Consider the following 17,711-nt stretch of genomic DNA (forward strand, 5'->3'; position numbering starts at 1 on the left):
GCCGGGCGGTCCGGCGGGCGGGGTGCTGAGCTGTGCTCGGCTCCTGCGAGACCCGCGGGGGCCGTGGCGCTGGAGCTGGATCCTGAGCCGGGGCTGCAGCGGGAGTCGGGACCAGTGCCGGTCCGGATCGGGCTCCAACGATATGGGGTCGGCCGACTCCAAGCTGAATTTCCGAAAGGCGGTGATCCAGCTCACCACCAAGACGCAGGTGCGCCCGGGGCCCCAGCCTCGCTACCCACCTACCAGACCCGGGGCTAGGCTGGGCCAGGGGGCTTCGTGAACTTGGCCTGCCCTGAGATGGGGAAGCAGCTGGGTCTGTGGGTGATACTGACGCCGGGGTTGGAGCCAAACCCCCGGCCTGTACCCCGAGAGACTCCATCCCCTAGCTTAGTTCCCCACCCCCGCCTTCTCTCCCGGGAATATTCTTATCCCCGCAGCCGCTGCGGCCACCTTAGGCTGACGTGTGCCTACTTTCAGAGCCGGCGTCGCCGCTGCCCGCCCCCCACTCCATCCGCTCCTCCAGCCTTGCATCGTTAGCCTCCGCCCGCCTCCACCCGCCTCCACCCACCCATCCACCTCCCTGCTTCCCTCGCTGCCCCTCGATGCCCGCGGTCCCGGACGCACAGACCTGGCTGACTCAATGCAAACAAAGCCAGGCCGGTGTCCGCCCTGGTTGGGAAAACAGCTGGTGCGTGGTGGCGGTGGCAGCCTGGCTGGGCCCTGGTCCGTGCCCAGGGCAGCGAAGGCCCAGCAGCCTGGCAAGGGGACCTCTTCCCAGGCCCTTGGAGTCCAGTTTCCCAGCTGAGACGACTTCTGAAGGGGACTTCTCCTCTGAGACCCAGCCACGGGGATGGCTGTGTTTGGGGTACCCTCTGTTTCTTGGGTGAGGGTTGAGAAACCTCCAGGTTGCCCTTGACCTGCTGGTGTGGGGCCTGGGGGTGCTTTGCAGCCTAATCCACGGTTGCACACTCCCCCAAGTCCACAAGTGGCAAAGAGGCCACCTCCTTGCTGCCAACAAACGAGACCTGGCCCCCACAAGGCTGCTTCCTCGCCCACCCCTTCTCTCCTCAGCCCTTGAGCGAGGCTGTTCTGGCCACAGAGATGCCGGCCCTGATTTCCCAAATTCCCCAAGGAATCTCAAGGGAGTTCAGACCTGCTGTCATCTGGGACTGTCCTCTTATCCTCACCCCCACCCCTCCCTGGGCTCTCTCTTGCCCTTGGCAGTTAGAGTGGGGTGGAGGGAGCTATCTGCCCACACCCAGCTTGCTGGTCACAGCTCCAGAGGCCAGACCAGGGGTCCCACCCTCGCTGGTTCCCAGGAGAGAAAGGTCAGGTGCTGGCAGACGCCCAGGGCCTCTGGAGAGCCCTGCCTGGCCAGGAGGTGTCTGACAGAAACCAGACATTGCTCCTGCTGCTCTCCGTTCTCCCGTGGCACTCTGGCACTTTGCTCTCCAGGGCTGGAGCTTCTGGGTGTGTGGGTGGAAGGTGGGCCAGCCCCCCAGTGTGGGCCCACAGAGAGAAGAGGGAGGGAGGAAAGCGCCTCGGTGGAGAAATGGACGCTGGGCCATTGGCTCAGCTGCCAGGGTCCTGCGCTGGGCCAGCTGGGCCAGCTCAGCCAGGGCCCAAAGGGTCTGGGTGGGCTACCTTCCTACTGGTTCTTGCCTCCCTCCCCCAAATACGGTGACAGATCTGACTGAGGCGCCACTGTCTCATCTCTCGGCTGAGGATGGTGTGTTGGCTTGGGACAAGAGGGAAGCCGGAGATCAGCCTGGGTCTCCCTCTGGGAGCACCGGGGCTCTGTGGGTGGGAGGTGGCCTGGGCCACCTGGAGAGAGAGGTTCCCAAGGGCTGAAACCTTGGGTCCTGTGCAGTGACCTGGCTCGAATAGCTTGGGGGTGAGGACCAGGTCCCAGGTGATCATCCAGCACTTGCCACTTCATGTCTCCAAGGAGATGCAGGCTAGTTGTCCCCAGGGTGTCCTCCAGTCCCAGGCCCTCAGAGGCCGTGGGGTGAACACAAACAAGCCGGCCCAGCGCCCTTTCCCGTGGCTTGGGCCTGAGCGGCCACTGCCCAGCCTTCCTGTGCTGCATCCTGTTTTCTTCCTGCCCTGGGCTAGGCCGGACCCTGGCGCTGAGGGCCAGCAGCTCTGGTTGTGTTTCCTGAGACTTTCCCGGGTGGGAGGGGCCCTGGAGGGGGGCATTCCCAGAGCTGGACCCTCTCCCAGGCTCCACCTGTTTGGAGGTTCTTTGCTGTTGGGCAGATGAGAGGTGCCAGATCTGGTAGGTCCATGTTTACATGTGTGCACATGGGCATGCATGTCAATGCCATGGTGACACAGTTCTCCAGGTCAGCCCTAGCAGGTTGGAGCACTGCTGGTCCTTCCCTCCTCCTCCAGAGAGGTTTCAGAAGATGCAGCTGGTCCCTCAGGCTGGGGCAGCACTGACCTGGGCAGGTCCTGCAGAGCTGGGGTAAGAATATCTAGTTTCCCACCAGGTAGCTCAGTCCCTGTGCCCTTGGCAGTGCAGGCCTGCCCACTGCCAGCAAAAACACCTTTTCCAAAGAAACTGGCTTGGATTTTAGAGCTTCCTTGGGCTGGGCGAAGGTGGGGAAACTGAGGCAGGAACTGAGCCATGTCCCTCCCCTTGGAGGCCTAAGTGGCCAAAGTAACCCTGATCAATACCTGTAGCATTAGGCTAGGCAGGCAATGGTCAGCAGCTTGACGTGTCCCAGCCATGGTGGGACCAGTCGAGGATGTGGGAGGTGAAATTCACCACTCTTGAGGTTCAAGGCCAGCTTCCACAGCTAGGAAGTTCCTCTGTTTCAGGGCTTGGCTACCCTGGGGACACTGGCCTGATGAACTAGGTCAGAGGCCAAGTCTCCTTGGTGTTCAGATGAGTTTCTGCCCCTTTAAGGGGGTAGTGGCCACCTGGGATGTGGGGAAGGTGTAGAGATGGGAGCTTCCCAGAGGTGCTTCCAGACTGGGGTGGGGGGAGGGCTCTGCATATTTTCTGGATGTCCTTCCCTACTTCCCTCTTGGCCACCTGATGAGTGTCAGACCAGCAAACCCCAGCCCCAAGGCCCCCCCTTTGGCCTCTGTTCCTCTCCCTGCCCCCCACCCTGCTAACTTGTTCTACCAGTTCTGGTACTGAGCAGGCCCTGGTGCCAGGCCTGTCCAGAGGGCCAAGGCCACACTTGGCCCTGTAGCTCAGAGGGGAGTGGGCCAGGGCACTCCTGGACCTTGCAAGGTTCGACCCCAACCCTGGCTTTGGACAGCCCCCAGCCCTGCCTAGTGACCGGGCTGAAAGGGTCTCTAGGGGGAATTACAGCCTTTAGCTGAACAAATATTGCCTGAGCATCTGCCCTATGCCTCCACGGCAGCGTCAGGGAGGAAGGGCCGGTGGACTAAAGGGGCCTCGAGACCCATGGAGTGGGGGGGCTGTGGTGAGTCCCTGAGTGGGCAGAGAGGGGGTTCCTAGGTGGGAACAGGCCCGTCAGTCTGGAGCTCAGGGAGACCTCTTGCAAGAAGTGGCTTCGGAGAACAGAATTCTTTGTTAAGATACACAGTTTTCTGATCACAAGGGCAATGCCTATTACATGCAGATTTGAGGGGGTGCGGTACACCATGAGCCCTTTCAGAACAGGGGAGACCTGAGGCTGGCTGGGGGCTGGCTGGGGCAGTGGGGAGGGGCTCTTGCTGGAAGCAGCCGTCTTTGGGAGGGGGCGAGTGCCTGCGCACCCCAGCCCCTCCGCCCCTCTACAGGTGAACATTAGAAAGGAAGAAAGTGGTAATATTGAGCTTACAGAAAAACATAAAGAAAGAAATAACCACCCCCCAGAGGGTTCAGTGTCCTCTCTTCTAGACGTCTGTCACCACCTAATTTCACACACAGCTGTGGCCGTCCTGTAGTTTTAGATCTTGTGTTTTTTTCCACATAACGTGACGCCGAGCAGCTTCCATTCATGAGCATCCTGTGACAGCGAGATTCCGACGGCTACATAGTATTGCCTTGCACGCGTGTGCCCCGGTTTCTTACCCATTTCCGGGTTGCTGGTGCATTCGGTTGATCCCAGCTTTTCTCTGCTGTTAGTAACACCTCAGTTATCATCCTGTTACAAGCATGGATATCTCCAATCATTTCCTTAGGAAGTATTTCTGGAAGTGGGGATTCTGATCCGCATTGATTGCCTGTGCGATTGAAAAGACACATGCATGTATGAGGCCTATGGCTTCAACGGGACTGGTGGGGCTTGGGAGTGTGTTGGGAGGGGTGGGCCTGCTGGGAAGAGGTGAGCGAAGGGAAGGAGAAGACATGGGGGGGTGCACGGTAGAGCCAGCAGATGCATGCACATACGTGTGTGCATGTGCACCTGCCTGCAGGTGTGTTTAGGTAAGGGCTTGGCTGACTGTCTGGCTGAGGTCTGGATTCAATCCTGCTGGCAGTGGGGAGCCCTAGAGGTTATGACTGTGGGAGCTGTGCCTTTGGTGCTGGGCTTTGAAAGTGGGGGCGGGGGCAGCGTGGAGGTGGGATGGAGGAGGTAAATTGGGCGGTCCTGTAGTTGGGGCCCTGGCAAGAGCGCCCTGAATGGCAGTGCCCACGCATGCCTGGAGGGGCACCCAGGGAAGCAGGTGCGGCCAGAGAGCCGGGGGTGAAGGCCTTTAGATGTGGCCTCTACCGGGTGTGCTGGGTGAGGGTGGAGGCTGGGGCTGAGGCGGGCAGCTTGGGTGAGTGGGGATGAGCACATGCCCCTTGTCTTCCCCCTGGAGGAGGGGCACCGCTTGGGTCTGGTCCCTGGACACTTGACCTGGTGGCGTGGCCTGAGAATGTTTGTGGGTGGGAGGCCCCATCAGAGGCGGAGGGTGACTTACCCAGAGGTGGACGGTCACACAGTCCCTCAGGGACTGGGCTGGGCTTTGGCTGCTGAACTCAATGCCCAGCTGACCCTGACCACCTGTGCCATGTGTCCTGGCCTGCCTGTGCTGACTGGGGCTCCTGGTGGCCACAGGACATCGCCCACATGGGAAGATTCCTGGGCACCTTCAGGGATGGAACAGCAGGGTTCTGGCTCCCCTCTTGGGACCTTCCGTGGCTGCGTGTTGGGCAAACCATAGGCCCTGTGACACGGAGTTGTGCATCTCTGGACACTGGGTTTCCTCGCAGCCCGTGGAAGCCACTGACGATGCCTTTTGGGACCAGTTCTGGGCGGACACGGCCACCTCAGTGCAGGATGTCTTTGCGCTGGTGCCGGCGGCGGAGATCCGGGCCGTGCGGGAGGAGTCGCCCTCCAACCTGGCCACTCTGTGCTACAAGGTGGGGGGTGCCTGGCCCTCACTGCTGCCCCTGGCTGAGCTCTTTACCACTCTCTTGGGGAAACTGAAGCCGGCCCAGCCCTGTGGTCCGAGAGGGCAGGCACCCGGCATGTGCCGCCATCTCCCAGGTCACGCTGGGCTCTGGTCCCCTGTGCCCAGTGGTCATGAAGGCTTTCCCAGGGCCACTTCCTCTAGCTCGCCCTGCACGGTTGCCACTGTCAGTGTCGCCATTTTATAGATGAGGAAACTGAGGCTCAGGTGGACAGTCACTTTCACTTAACAAGGCTCTACGAGAGAGTGGTGGGCTGGTCCATGTCCCGTCCACCCTAGCTGGCTGACCCTGTCTGGAGGGGTGGCACCTGTGGGGTAAGGCCTCCACCTGTGGAGCCGATGCCAGGGCCCTGCTCCCCACCCTTCCAGCGTGCCCCTGTGCCCATCCCACAGGCTGTGGAGAAGCTGGTGCAGGGAGCAGAGAGCGGCTGCCACTCGGAGAAGGAGAAGCAGATTGTGCTGAACTGTAGCCGGCTGCTCACCCGCGTGCTGCCCTACATCTTTGAGGACCCAGACTGGAGGGGCTTCTTCTGGTCCACAGTGCCCGGGGCCGGGCGAGGCGGGGTCTGTGAACTTGGGTGGGTGGGGCTGGGGGGGTGGAGTTACCGTGTTGACCGGGTGAGAACCCCGTGCAGGGCCAGCCATGTTCCTCCAGAACTTCCAGGGCTTTGAGAAGTGCAGGTATTGGGGTGGGGGCTCCTCTCCCACAGGGCTCTCTGGGTGGAGATAGGGACAGGGCAGCTGGCCAGTGGGTGGACACGTGGGTTCCCTACAGGCTCCAGGCTCCAGAGTTTAGGGGACAGGACCCAGCCCCTCTCACTCAGTGGGAGGTTTCCTCACTGCTCCGAGTCACTGCAGGCTCTGTCACAGTGACTGCCTGGGCCCAGACCCTGTCCTCCTCCCCTCCCCCAAATCCTGGGGCCACCTCTCCTTGGCCAGCTATCGCTGAGGTGGCCCCTGGGTGCTGTGCCCTGAGCAGGAAGAGGATGATGATGAGAACGCCCGGCCCCTGGCTGAGTCCCTGCTTCTGGCCATTGCTGACTTACTCTTCTGCCCAGACCTCACTGTCCAGAGCCACCGGAGGAGCACCGTGGTGAGAGGCCCCGACCCCCACTGCAGACGGGGGGGGAGGGCTCTGGGTCTGGGGTGGGGCTGGTGGAAGTCCCCTTGGGCAGGATGCTTTAGGGCACAGGGCTGCTCAGGGAGAGCTGGGCTGCCTGGCATGTGTGGTCCCAGGAAGGGGGTGGTGGCTGGCACAGCTGGAGTGGAGCCATCTGGTGCCTGGCCCTGCCCCCTGCATCCGGGAGCCTGGGCACAGGCTCCCATTGTCTTCGCCTGGGCGGTGAGTGGGGTGTGGGGCTTGGGCACGGGAGGCCTAGCCCTTTCTCTTCCCCTGGGCCCATGGACTTGACCTTGAGTGCTCTCTGCCCTCCACCCCCACACACCACCAGACATATCCAATTCCATTCCCCTCCCTCTCTATCTCTCTCCCTGTCTCAAACTGTGTTGAGCAAGTAAAAGAACCAGAGTGAAGAAAAATGAGCTTTCAAGAGCTTGAGAACGTTCGCTTCTTCCCTTGTGCATTAGTACCTGGGGCATTTGAAGGGTCTTTGCCCCGGGGACAGTTGGGCACATGGGTTGGCCACCTCCCGCCTGATCTCTCCCCGACCCTGTCCCCAGGACTCAGCAGAGGACGTGCACTCTCTGGACAGCTGCGAATACATCTGGGAGGCCGGCGTGGGCTTCGCTCACCCCCCCCAGCCCAACTACATCCACGACACGAACCGGTGAGCCTTCTCGGGCCCAGGGCTCATGGCTGGAGGGAACCATGCCTGGGGCCTTACAAAGAGACTCTGCCCATTCGTGACCCAACTTCAGCTTCACAGGGAAAAATGGGGCCATCTCTTTTCATGGACTTGAGCTGGGGCTGGGGAGGGTGGACACATTCCCCGGAGGAGACTTGAGATCCTCCTGTACTGAACCCCCTCCCCCAGGACGGAGCTGCTGAAGCTGCTGCTGACGTGCTTCTCGGAGGCCATGTACCTGCCCCCAGCCCCAGACAGTGGCAGCACCAACCCGTGGGTGCAGTTCTTTTGTTCCACGGAGAACAGGTGAGGGGCCCCTGGCCTTTCTTGCCCTTCTCTTCCTTTTGAAAGGGCCGAAAAGCTGAGGCCACGTCCCGCCCTATGAGTCTTATTCGAGGGGAGGTGCTGCCCCCTGGTGGCGATAACCTACCTGTAACTTAACAGCCACACCTTACCCCAGCACCGTCTAATGTCCCATTGCTGGGGGCCTGGGTGACGTGTGCCTCGATCCTCCGTCAAGTACAACCGTAATGCGAACCAAACAGGCAATTTAAGCATTTCTAGTAATGATATTCAAAAGTAAAAACAAAACAGTGAAATTAATTTTAATATTGTATTTGATTTATCCCAATCAGAAATATGAGTATTTAACATGAATCAATACCCAAATTATTGAGATGTTTTACATTCCCCTTTCACTCTCAGTTTTCAAAATCAGGTGTGTAGTTTATACTCACTGCACATCTCATTTCGAACCAGGGACTTTTTAAGCTCTTTGGGCCTGTGTGTGGCTCGTATTGGGCAGCACAATTCAGACAGCTTACTGGTGAGGAGGGGGCGGGATGCATGCCCTGAGGGACCGGAAGCCCAGCCCGCATGGGGGTGCTCACGGGCTCCAGGGGCTGCTGTGAGCACAGGAGGTGTCACAGGGTGGGCTGAGTCTGTGGAGCAGGTACAGGGCGCTCCAGCTGCACCCAGGGCTGTGACGCTGGCAGCACAGGAGTTAGTGTCCTCAAGGGCCCCGGTTCACCCTCTTGCTTCCAGGCTCTGATGCCCACGTGGCATGCCTCATCCCACAGATTTTTTGGTCTCCTGCCCAGGGTTCTCCCGCCCCCGCAGCCCCACCCAAAGGGAACCCAGGTGACACCCTCTGCCAGCCACAGTCAACAGCTGGCCAGTTTCCTTCTCACCAGCCTTATCAGGCAAACAGCCCTCCGAGCAACTCTCTTAACCTCTGTGGGTCTCAGTTCCCTCATCTGTAAGATGAGGAGCTTGAACCCTGACATCTCACAAATCTCTGAATGGAGTCTCTCCGTGGCCTGGGAACCGGGTGACTGATCAGGTGCTCTGCTTCCCAGGGGGAAGCCCACCTCCCCGTGGGCCGCCAGCCCCTTCTCAGAAGCCCCAAGGGAGGGTGCCTGTCCCTCAAAAAACCTGAAGACGTGACCCATGTCTGTCCAAGCCTGTAGATTGTACGGCACCAAGACTGAACCCTCATGGAAGCGATGGGCTTTGGGTGGTTACAATGCAGGTTCATTAGTGGTGGAAGAGGCTGCATATATGTGGGGACAAGGGTAGTATATGGGACATCTCTGACCCTTCCTCAGTGTTGCTGAGAACCTCCAAAAATAAAATCTTAAAAAAAAAAATAAAAGAAGAATAGGCTTCAGCTCCTGGCAGGAGGAATCTAAGGGACAGGAGTCTGAGGGTCCTTACTGGCCACCCCGCTCTTGGTATAAACCCCTCCTGCCCTCGGCCCAGGCTGGAGTGGCCCAGAGGCAGGCAAAGATGAGGAGGGTCCTTTACTCAGGAAGGCAAAGGGCTCCCGACCCTCCTGTTCCACCCCCGGCCCCAGGCTGGCACTGAGATCTGTGTGGAATGAGGGAGTGACTTGGCTGGCCCCCCTGCGTGGCTGGCAGGGGTGGATGCAGGGCTGGGCTCGGTGGGGTATCTGCAGCCCCGCCGCTCCTCTCCCTGCAGACACGCCCTGCCCCTCTTCACCTCCCTGCTCAACACCGTGTGTGCCTATGACCCTGTGGGCTATGGGATCCCCTACAACCACCTTCTCTTCTCCGACTACCGGGAACCCCTGGTGGAGGAGGCCGCCCAAGTGCTCATTGTCACCCTGGACCATGACAGCGCCACCAGCACTAGCCCCACCGTGGATGGCACCACCACAGGCACCGCCATGGACGACATCGATGTAAGGGCGGGAGCGGGAGGACAGGGCCTCTGGGCAGGTGGCGCGCCCCTAGTGGAGCTGGGTGAGGGGAACACAGTGGTCACCTTGTGGTGAGCCTAGGGCTTAAGGGGGCACCACTGCCAACACCTAGGCCTGGGGTAGGGGCAGAGGTGGGGGCACCTACTCACCCCAGCTCCACCCTTGGCAGCCTCCAGGGCCCGAGAACCTGTTTGTGAACTACTTGTCTCGAATCCACCGAGAGGAGGTGAGTCTAGGACTACTGTTGTTCAGGGGGATTCTCGATGCCCCCCCCAGAGGTTATGCTCTTACAGCGAGTAAGGGGATGCAGGAGAGATAGGGGTGGGTGAGCCCTCATAAAGGAGCCATAGTCCCCTGGACTCGGGTCACCCCAGTGAGGCAGCGGCAGCAGGACTTCGGGGTAATCTTGAAAGTGCTGACGGCCTCAACTGGGCCATGGTAGCTGGGAAGGCTCCCAGGAGGTGGCTCTGAGGTCAAGTTCCTCAGAGGTCAAGGGAGGGGAAGGTAGTGGACTTAGAGGCCAGGCAGACCTAAGTCCATGGGTCTTGTGACCTTGGGGACATGTTATGTGATTTTGAAGCTCCAATCTCTGCGTCTGCAACACGGGGACAGTAGCTGCTCCCTTGCCTTGTTGGGGGGCAAAGCTCAGCACGTAGGAGGTGCTCAGGGACGACCCCTCTTGGCGGAAGGGAAGGGGCCCCTCCCGGATAGCCTTGAATTGAGCTTCCTGAGGGGCTCACCCCAAGACAGCTTTGATGACATTGGAATCTGGGCCCCTCAGGCTCTCGGGATGGGACCAGGCTCTGGGGAAATGAGGAGGCATTCGTAGAGAGCGGGTTGGATGGGCCCCTGCTCTCCCTCCCAGGACTTCCAGTTTATCCTCAAGGGCATAGCCCGGCTGCTGTCCAACCCCCTGCTCCAGACCTACCTGCCCAACTCCACCAAGAAGATCCAGTTCCACCAGGAGCTGCTGGTTCTCTTCTGGAAGCTCTGTGACTTCAACAAGGTGGGCCAGCAGCAAGGGCCCAGCTGCAGGGGCCCAGCTGCAGGGGCGCAGCCTGGTGGGCAGCGGTCTGGCCTCAGTGGGAGTGGCTACTCAGTATAGGCCAGGGATAGGGACAGCGGCGTGGGGGGGGGGACTCCCAGCAGGGAGTGAGGGTGGGGCAGAGCTGCCCTCCCTCTGAGCCTGCCTGCCTGTTCCCTCCTCCCTCCCCCAGAAATTCCTCTTCTTTGTGCTGAAGAGCAGCGATGTGCTTGACATCCTGGTCCCCATCCTCTACTTCCTCAATGATGCCCGAGCAGATCAGTGTAAGGCCTGGGTGCACATAGGATGGGATGGGCATAGGTTGGGGGGTTCCTTGAAGAGGGGTGGCCCAGCCAGATGGTTTATCTCCTAGGAGCTCAGGCCTGGTGCCCTGAGGAGGGCTTTTCCAGTCCCCCCAAGATGGGTTCCTGCCCATTTGCTCCCCTCCTCCCCTCCTCCCCTGCCCACCCATGTGGTGACAGCGTCCCATGCCACCTGCCACAGCTAGGGTGGGCCTGATGCACATTGGTGTCTTCATCTTGCTGCTTCTGAGTGGGGAGAGGAACTTCGGGGTGCGGCTGAACAAGCCCTACTCGGTGCGCGTGCCCATGGACATCCCAGTCTTCACGGGCACCCATGCCGACCTGCTCATTGTGGTAAGGGGCACCTGGGTGCATGGGGGGGACGTCCTCTTGGCCGAGTCTGGAGATGGAGGGGACCCCATGGCGTCCCCTTGCCTCCCCCGCGCAGGTGTTCCACAAGGTCATCACCAGCGGGCACCAGCGGCTGCAGGCCCTCTTCGATTGCCTGCTCACCATCATAGTCAACGGTAGGGGGCCGCGGAGCTCACCTTCCCCGCGCTCACCACCAGGTGGCGCTAGGCCACGGGCTGCATGACAAGCACTACCTGTTCAAACCCTCCTTGCCCGATAGAAATATAAAGGCAGCCGGCCACCTATGTACTGGTCAGTTTTCTAGTAGCCACAAAAAGTAGGTGACAATAATTTTAAAATCTATCGTATTTAATCCACTATATCCCACTATATCTGAAATACCGTCATCTCAGTGTGTAACCAGTACAAACGATTGAGATATTTTGTATTCCTTTTCCCATTCAGTCTTCAACACCTTGTGTGTGGGTCATACGTGCGGCATGTATTAGTTAGGACTGCCCATGTTTCAAGGCTTAATGGCCCCAGGTGGCTCGTGGCTACTGTATGGGCCAGTGGGGGTTTAGACCTCAGTCTCCGGGTGCTGTGATGTGCCCAGCCCACCCACCAGCGGGGGCTGCAGACAGCTAATTGCCTGGGAGGGCAGGGGGCTCAGCTTGGCTGGGGAGCTGGGCCCAGCCAGATGGTGGCGGTGGGCTGAGGCAGGATGACTTTTGGAGACCATGGCCCTGGGTGAGAGGGTCCAACTCCCATGTGGTCTGGTTTGGACCCCAGGGTCGGGGGCCGTGTGCAGGGCCTTAAGCGTGACTGTGAGCTTAAGGGGCCCTCCCTTAACTGTTCACTCACTAGCTCTGTCCCTTCCCTTACCGATCACTGGCTGAGTGTGGCCGGCTCTGAGAATGCACCTGTGAACGAGACAGCCGCCCCTGCCCCCTCCTGGTGAGGGTGAGGGACCTGAGACACAGAAGGGCACAGATTAGTCTGTGACTTCAAGCTGTGTGCAGCGTGACATCTCTGCGTCCCCCAACAGGCTGCGCAAAAAAAAAAGTATTAATTAGGTGGACGCTATCAGTTTGATATTCCGGCAAGACCTAAAGGCCCTGAGTCTGGATCCCCGCCCAGCCATTTTACAGCCAGACAACTCTGTGTAGCTTTATGAACCCGTCTGAGCCTCAGCCTCCTCACCTGTAAAATGGAGCGGCTTTGTCTGTGTCCCACTTCCCTCCCAGAGGTGTGGGGAGGGGTGGGTGGGACCGCCTGTGTGAGTGGGTTTGTGCACAGTGCCACTGTCTACACGGTGGAGGGGCAAGGGTGGAGCCTACCCTGCTGCCTGGGGCTCTGCAGAAGCCCTGGCCAGGGTGACCTTGGCCTCTGGGGATATGCCCTTCCTGGCTTCTCAGGGACTTCACAGGCAGGGGGTGGGGAGGGCTCAGGAGCAGGAGCACCTTGTCCCGCTCGGGTCCAGGACCCAGGACGCTCTCGGTGGCTGGTGGGGTCCTGGGAGTGAGCCGGACCCTCTCCTTCAGTGTCTCCCTACCTCAAGAGCCTGTCCATGGTGGCCGCCAACAAGCTGCTGCACCTGCTGGAGGCCTTCTCCACCACCTGGTTCCTCTTCTCTGCCTCCCAGAACCACCACCTGGCCTTCTTCCTCCTGGAAGTCTTCAACAACATCATCCAGTACCAGTTTGACGGTGACACCCCTGGCCGAGCCCTCGGGGTGGGGGCGGGAACCAGGGTGGGCAGTGTGCAAGGACACCTCCCTGTCCAAGGGTAATAGCTCTCTGTCCTGTCCCTGGTTTGTCTGATGTATATTAATTGAGCACCTGCTGTGTACCATGCCCTGTGCTGGGTGCAGCGGAAACGGTGGAGAACCAGGCAGGATGCTCCCGGCCCCGAGGCTCTCGCAGCCGGGGGCAGAGGCACAGAGGGAGGCTTCGAATAGATGGTCACCTGGACGATCATCTTAATCTGGTGACAGGGGAGTGCTGAGTGGCACGACCCTGCTGGGTGTCACGGATGCGGGCTGTCTGGTGTAAGTTAGGGCCTCGTCACCTGTTAGCTCTGCGGCTGTGGGTGCATCACAGAGCCTCTCTGAGCCTCAGCTGTTATCCATAAGGTGGTCACAACAATGGTGGGAAAAGGCCCCATCTCAGGGCTGGTGGGAGGACCAAGTAAAATAACCCACCAAAAAGCACTTGGCACGGTGCCTGGTGACTTAGATATTGGCGGTCTCATTATTTCAAAAATAAATAATACTTGCATAGAAAAGCATTTTGGGGAGGGGCCCCATATGCAAAGGCCCTGGGGTGAGATGCTGCACCCCGAGCAGAACAGTGTGGTGAGAGGCGGATACCAGAGAGGTAGCCCAGGCAGCCGAGGCCTGGAAAGCCTGCGTGTCTTCCCCCGGGTGCTCAGGGCCAGGGGGCCCAGCATGAGCTAGGTTGTCCTTCCTGCCAGTGACTTGGCTCAGGGAGACAGCGGAAGTACTAAAGAGCTGGTGTGGAGGGGACACTGACATGCTCGGCCAACCCCACTTCGCCGAGTGTTGCCCCTTAGTATTGGGGGGAAAGGGCAGCCCAGGGGGAGCTCAGCCCAGACACTCGTTTCTGAAAAGGTGCATCTTTGAGCAGCCACAGCAGGCGCTCCCCCACCGGGTGCCAGCCCTGCCCTGGCCCCTTCTCTTGGGTGGTTCTCCCCACCCCCCTCCCAGGGCCGACACCCTCCTGCCCTCCAAGGTCCCCATCCCAGGAAGTCTGTGAGGTGGAGGGGGAGGCAAAGGGCCTCCCTGAGGCCAAGCACTTACCCCCCCAGGCAACTCCAACCTGGTCTACGCTATCATCCGGAAGCGCAGCGTCTTCCACCAGCTGGCCAACCTGCCCACAGACCCGCCTGCCATCCACAAGGCGCTGCAGCGGCGCCGGCGGGCCCCGGAGCCCTTGTCCCGCACCGGCTCCCAGGAGGGCGCCTCCATGGAGGGCTCCCGCCCCGCTGCCCCCGCCGAGCCTGGCACCCTCAAGACCAGCCTGGTGGCCACCCCAGGTCTGGCGCTGGGTGGGTGGCAGAGGGTGCGGATGCCGGCGTGTTTGGGGGTGGGCAGGGTCTCTGGGGCATGTCACCCCAACTCTGGCAAAGGGTGTGGCTTGAGTTGGACAACAGTGGAGATGGGCCTGGCAACTGGGGTGGGGCAGGGGCCCTGGGGTCTTGGAGGGGCATGCCGTATGGGGGCGGGGCCTCAGGCCTGGATGTGGGCTCTGGGGGAGGCCGGTGAAGGGCTGGGGAGTCGAGGGATCAGGCAGTGTCTCTCAAGTGGGGGAAGAGGGAGCCTCAAGGGGGCCAGGCCCAGTGGACATGCTGTCTAGGGGGCCCTGGGCAGTGTCCTCACCATACCTGGCCCTCCCAGGCATTGACAAGCTGACAGAGAAGTCCCAGGTATCGGAGGATGGCACCTTGAGGTCCCTGGAGTCAGCGCCCCAACAGGGCCCTGAAGATGGGGGTCCTGCTGAGGAGGTGGGTGACAGGGACTGCTGGGGCTGGGCAAGGCTGAGCAGCCCCTTTTGTCCCGGCCTCCGAGATGTGGGCCGGCCAGGGCGCTCTGGTGTCTGTCCCCTGCAGCGGAGGGGCGAGCACCCCGCTGACTCTCTGGGGAGGGGACTTCCGTAGACCTCTCCCTTTCACAATGGTCCCAGGCTCAAGCCCTTGGCCTTCAGACTCCCCATCCATCAGCCTTATCTGGGGTTGGGCTGGCCATTACCCTAAACCTGTCACTGAGCTGGGCTGGGCTGGGCTGGGCAGGGCCTGGAGCGCAGGGCAAAGGGTGCTGTCCCCTCAGTGGGGGCGAGCCCCCCCACCATGCACACGGGCTAGTGAGGGGAGACCGCATTGCCCTGCCAGGTTTCAGACAGTGGATGGGTTGGGAGAGGGGCTACTTCTCTGCCCTCTGCCCTGACCCTGTTCCCGTTCCTCCACCCCTCACTCCCATCCTTTCCTGGGACCAGGAGCCCAGCCCGGCCTGGCGGGAGCAGCGGCGACTGTCTAGCACGTCAGCCAGTGGACAGTGGAGCCCGACGTCGGAGTGGGTGAGGGTTTGGGTGGGTGGCCCCCCTGTGGGGGCTGGGTCAGGTGCTCCTGGGAACCGCCCAGTAAGTGACGCCTCCATGGCAATGTGTCCAAATCTGAGGACTGGCCCCGGGAGCCAGACTCAGGGTCCATACTCCTGGCTGGGTGACCCTGGCCTCCCTCTGATGCAGTTGCCTCCTCTGGAGAGCGGGGCTGAGCTTCACTCGCCTGCAGCACCAACTTTCCTCATAAATCGCCCTCTCCAGCCTCCTTCCCCGGATCTATGACCCGGTCTTTCATGTGTTTCCTGAGGTCACCTCTCATGGCACTTGCATGGGGACAGTAAATGTCCCTACCTGCTCATGTCGTGGTGAGGACCCAAGGGGACCAATTCTGTGCTCAAGCGAGGCCACGGCTCTTACCATGAAAAACAGACCCTCCTCACGGGCACTGTCCCCCATCGGGGCCCTGCCGTGGTGATCAGGGGGGACGTGTTTTGCCTCGGGGAGCCTGCAGTTCTGGGTCAGGGGGCAGGCCTGCCCCGCAGCCTCCGGGGGCTGCTTCCCAGGCCCAGGAGCCGGTCCCTCCCCCAGGTCCTCTCCTGGAAGTCGAAGCTGCCGCTGCAGACCATCATGAGGCTGCTGCAGGTGCTGGTTCCGCAGGTGGAGAAGATCTGCATTGACAAGTGAGGCTGAGGGGGTTGGGGGGGGACAGGAGGGCTCGGAGGAGGGGCCAGTCCAGGCTTGGGGGTGGTGTGACCGGGAGCACGGGCCTCGGGGGTCCATAGTGAGCCCGTGCTGCCCCGGACCTTCATGGTGGCTTTCCACACGAGCCAGTCGGAGACCACCCCATCCCCCTCACTGCCGGCAGGGGCCTGACGGACGAGTCAGAAATCCTGAGGTTCCTGCAGCATGGCACCCTGGTGGGGCTGCTGCCTGTGCCGCACCCCATCCTCATCCGGAAGTACCAGGCCAACTCAGGCACGGCCATGTGGTTCCGCACCTACATGTGGGGCGTCATCTATCTGAGGTGGGCCCCGTGGGGGTGGGGCAGTGACCACCGTGGGCGTTGGGTGTCCACTGGAGGGTCTGCCCAGCGGGGCTCACGGGGGGCCTCAGCACTGGGTCCCACTGTCGTAGCGAGGTTCTCGCCAAGACAGTTAACCAGGGGGGTCCTGTCTGGTTCAGGGTGGGACACCCAGGTGGGACATCAGGGAGGGAGGGCCCAGGCTCTGGCACTGCCTACACCCCCACGGTCTCCCCTGTGAGGCCCCCCAGTACCCGAGAACAGCCCACTCCCTCCACAGGAACGTGGACCCGCCTGTCTGGTACGACACCGATGTGAAGCTGTTTGAGATCCAGCGTGTGTGAGGACAGCAACCTGCAAGGGGCGGGGCCAGGAGAGGGCGGGGCCCGGGCGGGGCCCCGGGCCCCCATCCTCCTCGCCCACACCCACTGGCCATGCTGAGCTTTAACTTACTGTTATCAGGGCTGGGGCCTGGCAGAGTGGCCAAGTCCTGGGTGGCAGGCCCTGGAGGCCCCTTGTGGCTGGGACACTGGCTCTGACCTCTCAACTCCCCCCACCTCCTGGCTCCAGGGCTGCAGGCCCCAGCCAGGGCCCCCACCTCACTCTGCTCCCCCTCAAGCCCTGTTTCTATGCTGACCCTTGGTGCCCACCTGGGCCCTGTCCTGCTCACCCCCAGGGGCCGTCCGGTCACTGTGCCATAAGGGGATGCTCAGGAGGGAGCTGTGGGCTGTCCCATGATGCATCCGGGCAGGGTGAGGGGAGCCCATCCAAGTCTCCTAACTGGACACTACGGGGTCCAGGCCAGCTCGCTGCTGGGGCTTGCGGGAGGGAGGCACATGGCCCGGCTGCTTGAGAAGGGAGCTGGGGGCTGGCTGACTGCAAAAGCCAGACTGGGGGACCTCACGCATTTTAAGGGTTTGGAGTGCAGTGTGGGAGGTGTCCTGCCGTGTTCTCCCAGGTCAATGGCTGTAGCCTGGCTTCTCCTTACATCCAGTTAGGGGGACAAAAGGGACGAGGAGGGAGAGGCAGCTATTCAGTCCTCTCCAACCCCACCCACTGCCTGGAGGACCCACGGCGGGCAGGATGCCACCCCTCTGGCCTCCCCTCCGTCCTCCCGGCCCTGACCTCTGGCCCTCCCTCACCCACCTGTCAGTACGATCTTTGCTCTGTACAATCGGCCTCTTCACACAATAAACCCCTCTCCACACCCTGGCGCTTCGTGCTGGGAGGGGAGGGTCAGGCCGGGACAGGCTCTTGTCCTCAGGGGAGTCGGGGGTGCTGCCTCCTAGAGTCGGCCCCCAGAGGGTCTTAGTACCTGACTGGAAGCCTGTGTTTGTCATTCTCTTGGGGGTGGGGGCACTGGAGAATTGGACTCCCGGGATGTGGCCGCCCAGAGAAAGAGCCCAGCCAAGAGAGGTGAGGGTCCCACCACCAGCTTTCTGCTCAAGTCTCAGGGGTGCTGCTGGCCCCAGGCGGCCACTGGGGGCTCCTGGAGCTTTGGCCTGAGCTCACCAGGGCTCAGCTTCCCGGGGCAGTGCCCAGAGGCATGC

The 17,711-nt window shown here is 61.2% G+C and overlaps 1 protein-coding gene across 2 annotated transcripts; it reads left to right on the top strand.

Annotated features, from left to right (window-relative positions):
- HID1 (HID1 domain containing) lies at positions 1 to 17,370 on the top strand. Of its 2 annotated transcripts, none has more exons than XM_037065992.1 (19): positions 1 to 208; positions 5,159 to 5,308; positions 5,752 to 5,922; positions 6,338 to 6,451; positions 7,039 to 7,145; positions 7,353 to 7,469; positions 9,144 to 9,366; positions 9,554 to 9,610; positions 10,250 to 10,390; positions 10,602 to 10,692; positions 10,913 to 11,064; positions 11,159 to 11,237; positions 12,606 to 12,770; positions 13,891 to 14,130; positions 14,480 to 14,586; positions 15,075 to 15,155; positions 15,729 to 15,820; positions 16,006 to 16,164; positions 16,442 to 17,370. In XM_037065992.1, exons 1-19 carry the CDS (start codon positions 143 to 145, stop codon positions 16,503 to 16,505), a joined length of 2,376 nt encoding a protein of 791 aa, XP_036921887.1. In that variant the 5' UTR covers positions 1 to 142; the 3' UTR covers positions 16,506 to 17,370. The 2 variants fall into 2 exon arrangements, with proteins under 2 accessions (XP_036921887.1, XP_036921896.1); XM_037066001.1 differs by having other exon boundaries at positions 13,891 to 14,118.
- Positions 17,371 to 17,711: the final 341 nt, after the last annotated feature.

The sequence above is a fragment of the Sturnira hondurensis genome, unplaced genomic scaffold (genome assembly GCF_014824575.4).
Source record: "Sturnira hondurensis isolate 20B ecotype Veracruz unplaced genomic scaffold, ASM1482457v3 Scaffold0001221, whole genome shotgun sequence".
NCBI lineage: Eukaryota > Metazoa > Chordata > Mammalia > Chiroptera > Phyllostomidae > Sturnira > Sturnira hondurensis.